The sequence below is a fragment of the Phalacrocorax carbo genome, chromosome 6 (genome assembly GCF_963921805.1).
Source record: "Phalacrocorax carbo chromosome 6, bPhaCar2.1, whole genome shotgun sequence".
NCBI classification, from domain to species: Eukaryota; Metazoa; Chordata; class Aves; order Suliformes; family Phalacrocoracidae; genus Phalacrocorax; species Phalacrocorax carbo.
The window spans coordinates 11,257,524-11,268,461 of NC_087518.1; the positions used below are offsets into that span (position 1 = coordinate 11,257,524).

Genomic DNA, 10,938 nt, shown 5'->3' on the forward strand with positions numbered 1-10,938 from the left:
GGCCGGCGGGGGGCGCCCTCCGCGTGGGGACGCCCGTGGGTCCGGGACTCGCGAGGGGCGCTAGGACCCCGACGGGCAGGAAGACAGCCGGTTGTCGCGGCCGTGGGGCTTGTGACGCCACAGACACGCGTGGCTGTGGGGCGCCGCCGACCGAGGGGTGCTACGCAGCCGCCCCGCTGATCCGCGCCAGGCTTGGGCGGGGGCGGCCGTGACCCCCAGGCAGCAGCCGGGTGCGAAGCCCCGCGCCGCTCCACGCGGGGGCGAGACCCCAGTCAGGGTCTCCCCGGCAAGGGCGCTTGGGCCTCCGCGGCCGGTACCGGTGGGGGCTGTGCCCTGCCCCAGCCACCGGAGAGACCACGGGGCGGAGGGTCTCCCGTGGGCCTGACGGGTCCTCCGCACCACGGGGCCGGTCTGAGGCTGCTTTAACATGCCCATGTGCTCGGTGCAGCCTCCCCGTCCCCGCTGCCGCTTAAGGTGGCCCGTGGGGCCGGGCAGAGCCTCCCCCACCCACGTCAGGGCCGGTGCCCACGGGTCACGGGGCTCAGGGCAGGGGGGCAACGCCAGTCCCGCGGTGGCAACCCACCTGGCCTCCAGGCCAGGGGCGAGCAGGGGCCACCCCACTCGAGTCCACCTTAAGTGGGGATGGTGCTCAGGTGGTGTTTGTACACAGTGCGCGCACCCCGCAGCAGCCCCTAGCAGGCCTTGAGAACCCCCCTCCATCCCGCCTCAGCACCCTCAACCCCAGCCCCACATCGCAGCTCCCACAGGGGCACCAGCCCCAAGCCCCCAGGGGCTAGGGATACCCCCCAACCCAGCACCCCAGGGCTGAGCAAGGGCAGCAGGAGGCAGTGACAGCACGGGGAGAGGACAGGTATGCTCTGTTTATTGAGGCAATGCTGTGGGGCACCCTGGGAGGCTGTGCCAAGGCACGGCGGCACTGGGGATGCACAGAGACCCTCCCGGGGAAAGAACACCACAGTGGGGTGGCAGTGGTGATTGCCTCAGGCCTTGCTGGGGTCCTCCTTCAGCGTCACCGTCCGGTTGAACACCATCTGAGGAGAGGCAGAGGGTCAACTCAGAGCCCCACAGTGGGAGGGGAAGCCCTATGGCAGGCAGGGGGAGTCCCACGGCCATCTCCCCAGGGCTTACCTTCCCCTCTTTGCTGTCGGGGTCCACTGAGAAGTAGCCCAGCCGCTCAAACTGGAACTTGTCAAAGGGCCGGGCGGAGAGGACAGAGCTATCAACCAGGGCATTGTGGACCACACACAGGGAGTCCTGACAAGAGAAGGTACCTCAGCCAGCAGCCCTGGCACCTCTCCTCCCCCCCTCCACAGCCCTGCTCCCCCCAGTCTCTCTCACTGCCAGGACATAGCAGGGCCCTGCCCAGGGAGAGGTGGGGGTCACATCAAAGCAGGTGCCTCCAGCACGGGTGCAGGAGATCCCCAGTTCTCCCCAAGCCTCTGACCTCAGCTCTTGATGCTACTCACGGGATTGAGGTCACTCAGAAAGCCACCAGGCACCTCTGATGGGTCCTCAGGATTTTTGTGTAAAAACCTGCCAAGAGACAAAAGTCTCATCCCAAAGCCACTGGGCAAGGGGCCGTGGGGCAGCAGCTCTCAGAGCCCCACAGCAATACCTCTGCCACCAAGGACTAGGCACATCCCAGCAGAGCCTGCTGGGCAGCACACAACCACAATGCTGGGCTGGGTGGCAGCAAAGCTGCTGCGCTAGCACCACTGAGCTTGTGCCTGCACCTCTGCAGGCGGCCAGATACTCACAGCCGTTCGTAGAGCCGCACTTCACACACCAGTGGCTCTGACACCCAGTGGATGAAGGCTTTGGGCTTCTCCGCCACATCTGACTTGATGCAGGTCACCTCCAGCTCGATCACATGCCCGCTGGCATCCTGGGGGAGAGGAGGCAAGCTGAGCCATCAGCTATCAAGTCAGGCAGAAACCCATCCCACAGGGCAGCCCTGGGGGCTGAACCGCCAGCCCCCACAACTCTGGGTCACATTGCTCCCCTCTGTGCAAGGCACAGGGCTGGCAGCGAGCTGCCACACTGGAAGCCAGCATCCACACTGTGCCCACAGCCCTCTGCCCGAGATCACCATCATTGCTCTTCCCAGGTGTGGCATGGCCAGGTCCTCACATCCCATGGCCCAGTCTGGCATCACCAGTGCCCTGCCACCCACCTTGATGACGTTCTGGATGGCGATGACATAGCCAGTGTGGCGCAGCCCCACTGGCTGCCCAGGGGCCAGGCGCTTGTAGCCCTTGTCCACCTCCTGCAAGAGGATTCACGGCTGCACAAGGGGTCCCAGCACGGGAAGCAGGTCCCCCCTCCAGCATGTCTCTCTGTCCCCACAGCTGTGTCCTCTCACCCACTCCTGCTGTACGAGGGATCGACCCACCCAAGGCTGCTGAACTCCCATATTGCTGCAGGAGTTCCCCAGTATGCAGGCCAGGTGCAGGCACCATCGGCTGGACATGTACCAGCCAGGCTGAGGGCAGCGGGTATTTCCCCCGTGCCCATCAGAGCTGGTGGCATGTTTGGGAGTCACGGTTGGGTGCCGACACCCCACCTGTGCCCCATGCAGCACCAGTGCAGCTCCCAGCACTGCCAGGTTCCCACAGCCAAGCTATAGCTCTTGGGAGCAAGGGCAGTATGGCCTGGTGGGCCCAGCTCACCTCCCTGAAGTCTGTCTTCTCGATGTAGACAGTGGGCTGGAAGAGCACTTTGTGAAAACCCCGGCTCTCATCAGCTGGGAAGTTGGGCACAAGGACCTCCAGTGCCTAGGGAGAAGGAGGGGTTGAATGCTGGTCTTGGGGAATCCCACTCCCACCCCAGCCCACGGCACTCTCACCTTTGGGTCAGGGAAGTTGGTGATGGTGACCTTGAGGGGCTCCAGAACGGCCATGGCACGGGGGGCCTGCTCGTTCAGCACCTCCCGCACACACGCCTCCAGCAGATGTGGCTCCATCGTCGCCTGGGCCACCGTCACACCAACCTGCAGGACAGCCTGCTGTCACACCAGCTAGGGGCTGCATCCAGCTGCCCTGTCCCATCCTGTCCCCAGCACCTACCCGAGCACAGAAGTTGTTGACAGCCTCAGGGGGAAAGCCTCGCCGGCGCAGGGCTGTCAGCGTGAAGAGACGCGGGTCATCCCAGTCCCTGAGAATACACCAGTGTGACAGCCAGGCATGCCCTGGGCAAGACCCACCCTGGCTGCTGGTCCTGCTCCTACCTCACAGCACCCATCTCCACCAGCCGGATGATCTTCCTCTTGGAGACAACGGTGTAGAGCAGGTTCAGGCGCCCATACTCCCACTGCACAGGGCAGTAGACATCCAGTGCATTGCACAGCCAGAAGTAGGAGGAGCGCCTGTGAGGGAGGAACAGCTGTAGCCCGGCTCAGCCTCACACCTGCCCACAACCCCACGGACACACTGTCCCCCAGCACTCTGGCAGCCACCAGGATGCAGCCAGCTGCTCCCCCACAGAGCTGCCCTGCCAGGTCTGGCTCAGCCCTGGGCCATGCATGCACAGTGCTCACCTGGCCTGGAATTCCTTGGTGCAGAGGGAGTGTGTGATGTGCTCGATGGAGTCGCAGAGGCAGTGTGTGTAGTCATATGTGGGGTAGATGCACCTGTAAAGCAGACACAGTCAAGCCCTGGGGCAGAACCCCATGCTGCTCCCCTCCCGACACCCCCCCACTTCCAGGACATGCAGACCCACGCCCACCACATGTGCCAGGACACCGCAGACCCTCCCCTACCACTTGTCCCCAGTGCGGTGGTGTGGAATGAACTTGACGCGGTAGGCGACAGGGTCCATCTTCCCATCCTCCATCACCAGCTTCATCCGCAGCGTGGCCTCTCCCTCCCCAAACTTTCCCTTTCGCATGTCCTGTGGAGCAGGGGGAGGTTGTCAGCTGAGTCATGGACCCAGACCCCACATGCATGCAGTGATTACCCCCAGCCAGGAGTACCTCGAAGAGCAGGAGTGACTCCTCCACAGGCCGGTCCCGCCATGGCGAGGGTGGTGGGTTGTGGCCCTTGATCTCCTCAACCTTCTGATGGCAGACATATGCCTGGCCCCTACAGAGGGGAAACACCATCACCAGACACCAGTGACCCATCCCCTGGGTGAGGGGGAGCCCCAGCTGCGGCACAGAACATCCGCACCACCCCAGCACATCCATACCACCCCAGCACACTCACCTGCGGATAAGCTCCAGGGCCCAGGTATAGAGCTGGTCAAAGTAATCTGACGCATGGGTCACTGCATAGGGCTGGTAGCCTGTGGGCACAGGGGAAACAGCAGGTCAGAGGCACCCCCTGGGCCCAGCAGCAGGACCTGCATGAAGGGATGTCCCCAGCAGCACCTGGCCTAATCCTGCCCTCCCCAGCCTGAGCCGTACCCAGCCACTCCACCATCTCCCGGATGGCCGTAAAGTATTTTTCCTCCTCCTTCTCGGGATTGGTGTCATCATAGCGCAGGAAACACACACCACCGTTGGCCTGGGGATAGGGGGACAACAAGCAACAAGCTGCTGCTCAGGGGCTGCAGGGCCAGGCCAGTGGCCAAGCAGCAGGTGGAGGCAGGGGCTAGAGGTAGCTGCCAGCAATGCTTGGTCCTTCTCACCTTGGCGTAGCCGAAGTTGAAGTTGATGGCCTTGGCATGGCCAATGTGCAGGATCCCATTGGGCTCAGGAGGGAACCGCGTCCGCACCTGCAGGGGGAAAAGGGGACACCTCTGTCCTTTGGCAGGAGACTGTCCCCCTTGCTGACAGTGGGGAAACTGACATGAACCCCCAGTGATACCACAGAGCCCCCTATGCCACATGGGTGCTGCCTCTGGCCATGTCCCCAGTGAGCTGGTCATTCCCCCAGCCACCCTACCCACCCAGCTGGAGCCCGGCATAGCAATTCAGCCCTCTCAGGGAACCACTGGGCTGGGGGACATGGCCTCACCTGCCCACCTGTGATTGCCAAGTGTTGCTTCAACAGAGCCATGGTGTTGGGCGTCACCACATAGCCCTCTGTCTTGTAGTTCTCTCCTGTGGGCAGAGGATGCTCAGGGCTGCAGCCCTGCTCAAACCAAGCCAAGCCCAGCAGCCAGTGGGAAAGGACATGGAGCCAGGTTGGTCCCCCGCAGCCCAGAGATCCAGGGCCAGGCACAGAGCCAGTGGAGTGGCCCCACATGTGGCAGTGGCTCCTCACACTCACCCGGTTTGTGGAACTTGAGGGCTTCTCCCCGCAGCTGCTCCAGCAGCGACCGTGTCTCTGTGCCCACCTCGCCTGCAAGGAGAGAGGGGGCTGAGCAGAGGCCTGACTACAGCTCCTGGAGCCCAGCTCAGAGGGAGGCCCCTGCCAGGAACCAAAAGGCTGGGGAAGCTGCCCACAGGAGGACAGTCTCTTACCAGTCTCCACCACAGCCACCTTCTGCTTCTCCGACAGGGCCGGACGTGCCTTTGCAGCCTGCAGGGACCAGCACAGCATCCTGAATGCCGGGCCCCAACATACACCTTCCCCTCCTGGCCCAGCCTGCTGCCCCCAGCACTCCCTCAGACCTGTGCCCATGGTGGTGGCTGGGCCGCAGCAGCTATCTGGGACCCTGCCTGGACACTCAGCAGGGAAATACCAGCCCAGTTCCCAGCCTCCCCAGCCTCCCCACCTTTGGCTTCTTCTCCAGGTCAGCTTCTGTCTTTGGCCCCAGCAAATGCAGCACCTAGACAAGAGAGACACAGACGGGGTAGAAGAGGCTCCCAGTGCCCCAAGGCCTGGAGGTGGCCCTGTCCAGCTGCCACCCCCCTCACCCTGACTGCACCTACCCAGGGCAGGCAGTCCCCAGCACCAGACCTTCCCACGAGACAGGCCAGCAGGTCCCGCACCAGGCAGGCACTGACAGGGCACGCCACCCCAAGCAGCGTCTGACCTGCTGTGCTTGCACCCACCTGCAGGTCCACTTCGTTTTTGATGGTCTTTCCATCTGCCCACTGCAGCCGGCTCCGCACCTCCCCTGCGGACAGGGCACCCCATGGGCAAGGGGCACAGCCCAGCACAGGGGGCTTCAGCCAGGGCCGCTGATGCAGGACACCGCAGCCAGCAGCTGGAGGCAGCCCTTGCCCCAGAGCTGTCCCTTGCACAGGGCACCACAGGCAGCCGCTGCCCAAAGCCCTGCCTGTGCGGGGGACATGGCAGGACATCTGCCCCGCATTGGGCAGGCTGCCGCAAAGTGACAGAGCAGCTAGGGCCAGGGCAGCCCACAGCAAAGGGCTGGCTCTCAGGGTGCAGGGGAGCAGGAGTGCCAGGCAGGGGCTGCCCCGGTGCTGCACACTCACCCATCAGCAGCCCCATGTTGAAGTGGTAGCGCTCAGCCAGCAGCTCTGCTCGGTGCTTGCTGATCACGGCCTCCACCTGTGGAGCGGGACAGGGCCACGGGGGTGAGCGAGGCAGGTAGGGAGCATGACATCAGGGGCTGCCAGCCCACCCTGTCCCACGTCCCCCACACCATCCCCACGGGGCATGCAAGGCCATGGCCCCACTCACTGCCTCCTCGATCTGCTCGGGGGTGACAGACACCCCCACACCGCAGGCCTGCTCGAAGTCCGCCGTGTCCAGGGGCTCCAGGGGGTGGCTCCTCACATACTCCAGGGCGGCTGGGGACAGAGTGGGGTTGAAGAGCGGGGCGCTGCCCTGCCCTCCCGCCGGGGCCGGGGGTATCCCGGGGCCGCACGGTACCGCTGAGCTGTAGGTCGGTGAGGATCTCCCTGCGGACGATGTAGTCGACGAGGAAGCCGAGGTGCTTCGGATCCCTGAGGCGGGCGGCCGTGTTGTACAGAAGCGTCCCGGTGGTTTTGTCCAGGGCCGGCCCCAGCGCGCTCCGAGCCTGCCGCCACCCCGGGGGGAGGGTCAGGGCCGGCCCAGGGCTGAGCCCCGGCGAACCGGCGGCCCCCGGACGTGGCGGGGAGGGAGGGGAGCCAAGGGCCGAGGCTGCTCGGCGGGGCCGAGGAGGGCTCCCGGGGAGGTGGCGGGGTCGCGGGGCGTGACGAAGCCGCTGCACCGGGGATCGGGGAACCGAGGGACCAGGTGGGGGCCCGCGACGGACGCACCTGCAGCACAGCCCGGCGGAGCAGCGTGCTGAGCGCCCCGTTGCGCAGCGTCTCTCGCGCTTTGGCCTCGCTGAGGCCGATGCCGGTGAAGAGCCCCAGCGCCTCCTCCACCTCCTCCGCCGCCATGGCCGCCGCCGCCATGCTGCTGCCGCCTCCGCCACTGCCCGCCCGGGGGGCGGGGCCACGTCCAACCAGTCGGAGAGGGGAGGGCGTGTCGCCGGCGCAGGTCGAGCCAATCGACAGTGAGCGAGGTCCCCCTCGGCCAATGGGATGGGGGAGTTCGGCGCCGGTTCCGCGAATAGGCGCGGAGGGGGCGGGGCCAAGCCTGCTGTCGGTTGCATCATTTAAAGAGACCGGCCGCCTCAGGAGCCACGTGGGGGGCGTGGCTTGAGGCGGGACCGGGGCATGGAAACCACGCCCTCGGCGCCCACCGCCCCGCGGCTCTTTGTCTCCGCCCGGCCGCCGTAGCCCACCCGGGCCGGCGCCGCGTCCCGCCGGCTCCCGCAGCCCCGGCAGCAGTCTCGTCCCTCCCGGGTCCCCGCGTGTGTCCCAGCGGCCCCCAGGACGGTCCCTGTGACGGGCCCGTGGGGACACACATGCCCCAGCGGCGGGCGGGGGAGCGCGGTGGCCGCCCCATCCCGGTGTGTGCGAGGCCAGCCCGGCCCGCCGGACCCCGCCCGCACCAGCCCCGTGACCCCGCCCCGGGTACCCCCAGCTCCCGCAGCCCGGTGTGTGTGGGTCCACACCGGCCCCGTGTCCCCCGGCTCTTCCAGCCTGGTATCCCTTAGTCCCCCACAGAGTCCCCCCCCGGCTACCCCAAACTTGTGTCCCCTCAGCACCTGCAGTCTGGTATCCCCTGGCTCTCCCAGCCCGTTTTCCCCAAAAGCCCAATGTCCTCCCTGCTCCCCCAACCCTGTCTCACCCCAGCTGCCCCAGCGTGATGTGTGTGTCGTCCCCCACAGCCCCATGTCCCCCTAGTTTTCCCAGCCTGGTGTGTGTGTCCCCAGTAGTTCCATGTCCCCCCACTGCCCCAGCCCACTGTCCCCCCAAGCCCAGTGTCCTCTGCCTCCCTCAGCCTGGTGTCCCCCTCAGCTGCCCCAGTGTGATGTTCCCCCCAGCCTGGTGTCCCCTCCAGTTCTGTGTCCCCCCCCAGCCCGCTCCCACTCCAGCCACAGCAGCAGCAGACAGAGCGGTTTGGGAATGGGGTTTATTGGCAGCACCCAGGGGGAGGAGGCACCATGTTCCCCAGCTGCCTCCCTGGATCTCAGGATCACTGGAGGTCCTGCCAGCTGGAGCCACCTGACAAGGCCGAGCAAGGCGGGTTCTGGCTCCTGCATGGGCAGGCCACACAGGCAGCGTGGGCATCCCCAGGGGTTCCACACCACTGAGGGGACAGGGCTAGTGCTCAGCTACAGCCCCATCCCAGTGCCAGGCACCTGCTCTGTCCCCTCAGTGGCTGCCTGCTGTGTGCTGGCAGCTGGCAGAGGCTTCAAGCTATAGCGGGCACTGATGTTGGTACCCGAGACGCTGCGGTACTCGCCCATTTCCGTACGGACAGCTTCATTCTGGGTGATGGTGAGCAGGACCGGGACAGAAAGTGTTACCTCCTTCCGCAAGACCTGGATGCTGAGCACTGTGCGTGGAGGGATCTTAGCTGGCAGCTGCACTTCCATGCGTTCCCGGCGGGTGCTGGATTCACTGTGCCCTTTCTGCACTGTGAAGATGTTGGAGGCTTCCACGATCAGAGTGAAGGAGAGCCCGGCTTTGAGACTGGTGGCGTTGCTGAAGTGGAAGCTCTGCCAGAGTGTGGTGGTGTACTCCCGGCTGCTGCTGGCTGCTAGCACCTGTTCTGACTCTGTCTCGTTCACCCCCTCAATCTCATCCACCAGCACCTCCCGCTCTGATTCTACCTGCTTCTGCTCCCAGAGGAGACGTGCCGAGACCAGGGGCCGCCCAGGCTGCAGCGGGCGCAGGTGGGACAACCGAGACTGGAAGTTCAGCTCAGGTTTGTAGTCAGCAAGACGCTCGCCGGGCCATGCCAAGCAGTGCCAACCACCTCGGCCGGGGTGCTGGTAGAGCAGCCAGACACCTCGCTGCACCACATGGGAGGCCACCCGGTCATTGAAGTACCCATACGCCAAGTTGGTCTCCTCCACCACCACCTTGCAGGCACCTTGAAAATTGGGGCGCTCGTAGAGGGTGATCTGGGGGTCCCCCAGGTCATGGTGCACAAGGCGCAGTGCTGAGAAGCTGTTAGGCCGTGCCACGGAGGGGTACTCGCCCTCCTCAAAGGCATGCGGCTCCCCCTCATACTTGGGGTCTGTGTAGGCGATCCAGGGCTGCCCCACCACCTTCAGGGAGGCAATGCAGTCCCCAAAATCCAGCTCATGCAGGTCAGGCACGTCGCAGGTGAACTCCCGGCTCAGCCCCTCAAAGTTGGCACGCTCGTACACCGTGATCCGGTTCATGGTGCTGTGGGCGCCCGCCCCTGCAAGGGCACAGTGCGTGTCAAGTCCCCTCACGGTTGTGTGGGTGCTGTCAGAAACCCATGAGGAAACCCTGGCAAGCCAAGACGCCCCTCGGCACTGCCTTTCCTCCCCTGCCCTCTGCCCCACAGCCACCCGGTCTCCGCGCTCTCACCGTCTGTGCCAGCAGTGCCCCAATGCCTGCCCGCAGCCGAGACTTCTACCAGGGTTGGCGGGGCTGGGGCATGCTGCAGCATGAAGCAAGGTGATGACAGCACTCGCCCCCGCGCCCGCACCCAGCCCCGCTCTGGTGGCAGGGAGCCAGCCAGGCCCCGCACGGCGGTGCAGCAGCCAGCACACCAGGATGCCAGCTGGCCCCGTAGACTAGCCCTGCCGGAAAGTCCTGCCGCGCCCCGGGCATGCGGCGCTCCAGTACTAACGAGTCACTGCCAATTATCACTGACGCTTCTACCCTGCCTGCGCTAATTATGGCGTGTGTTGCCGGTGGGGCAGGAACTGCTGGCTTGCCCCGGCGGGGTGAGAGGGTATCGTGGTGGTGTGAGCCAATGCCTTGAAAGACAAGTCATCACTGCTGCAGCCCCATGCCTAAGGGTGGCTGCAGCAGGTGGTGGCACTTCTCCCCCATTGTCCCTCCATGAGCAGGATGTCCATGGACCATCCAGGGTGGCCACAGTGCTGCTGGAGGGAGACAGGTGCCAGCGCTGGGCACAGTGGGACACTGACACCCAGCCAGGGCATGGGAAAGGCTGGCCGCCACCCTGAGTACAGCATGCTGGGCCTTCCCTGGGGCACCATGCAGGTCCCCATAGCATGGATCGGAGCTGGCCCCCCCAAGAGCTGGTGGTGCCGGGCACAGGGCACATGCACCCACTGTTTGGCACCCCACTGGTGCCAGGCTCAGGCAGCTCGAGGGGTCTGCAGCAGGTTGAGCCTCAGATTTCTCCTGACCGTGTGCCTGGGCCCCTTAACCCCAGCCCCACAGCCCCCCACCAGCCTGGGGCTGTCCCTACTGCACAGTGCAGGGAGCAGGAAACCCCAGAGCTGACACTAGCAGCTCCTGGTGACAGCCAGGACCCCCAGCGCCTTTGGGCTGAAACCTGCCCCTTGGGGCCGCTGCAGGGCCAGGGAGCAGGGGCCAGCCCCGGCTGCGTGGAGTGCCCCAGTCCCACATGGAACCCGGGGCTGGTGGAGCCAGTGGGTACCTGCATCCTGCCACGGAAGAGGACAGAGACCCTGCTGCTCCCGCAGCCTGTCCCCTCCACGAGCCACCCCAAGAGAGGGACTCAGGTGTCCCAGCATCCCCAAGCCCTGTCCCCCGCAGGCAGTTGCCACCCT

General features: G+C 65.4%; 2 protein-coding genes across 2 annotated transcripts; both read right to left on the bottom strand.

The window, feature by feature from the left end:
* Positions 1–863: 863 nt before the first annotated feature.
* QARS1 (glutaminyl-tRNA synthetase 1) lies at positions 864–7,291 on the bottom strand. Its single transcript, XM_064453640.1, has 24 exons — positions 7,118–7,291; positions 6,747–6,894; positions 6,555–6,664; positions 6,347–6,422; positions 5,960–6,024; positions 5,680–5,733; positions 5,426–5,483; positions 5,232–5,303; positions 4,977–5,062; positions 4,648–4,734; positions 4,424–4,523; positions 4,224–4,302; positions 3,992–4,100; positions 3,779–3,909; positions 3,557–3,649; positions 3,248–3,385; positions 3,087–3,174; positions 2,867–3,010; positions 2,691–2,795; positions 2,195–2,287; positions 1,779–1,906; positions 1,488–1,554; positions 1,150–1,275; positions 864–1,052 (listed from the first exon to the last, which is right to left on the bottom strand). The coding sequence occupies exons 1-24, from the start codon at positions 7,256–7,258 to the stop codon at positions 1,002–1,004; spliced, it is 2,349 nt and encodes a 782-aa protein (XP_064309710.1). The 5' UTR covers positions 7,259–7,291; the 3' UTR covers positions 864–1,001.
* Positions 7,292–8,334: 1,043 nt separating this feature from the next.
* On the bottom strand, positions 8,335–10,924 carry LOC104051014 (epidermal differentiation-specific protein-like). The gene has a single exon (XM_064453654.1). It carries the CDS (start codon positions 9,583–9,585, stop codon positions 8,527–8,529), a length of 1,059 nt encoding a protein of 352 aa, XP_064309724.1. The 5' UTR covers positions 9,586–10,924; the 3' UTR covers positions 8,335–8,526.
* Positions 10,925–10,938: the final 14 nt, after the last annotated feature.

Bases quoted from the DNA above. Each gene is read 5' to 3' on its own strand.
- QARS1 (XM_064453640.1), bottom strand. From the start codon at position 7,258: ATGGCGGCGGCGGCCATGGCGGCGGAGGAGGTGGAGGAGGCGCTGGGG. The intron at 4,303-4,423 runs GTACGGCTCAGG...CTGTGCCCACAG, and splicing joins GGAGATGGTGGAGTGGCTGG to GCTACCAGCCCTATGCAGTG. The intron at 1,555-1,778 runs GTGAGTATCTGG...GTCTCTTGGCAG, and splicing joins GTGCGGCTCTACGAACGGCT to GTTTTTACACAAAAATCCTG.
- LOC104051014 (XM_064453654.1), bottom strand. From the start codon at position 9,585: ATGAACCGGATCACGGTGTACGAGCGTGCCAACTTTGAGGGGCTGAGC.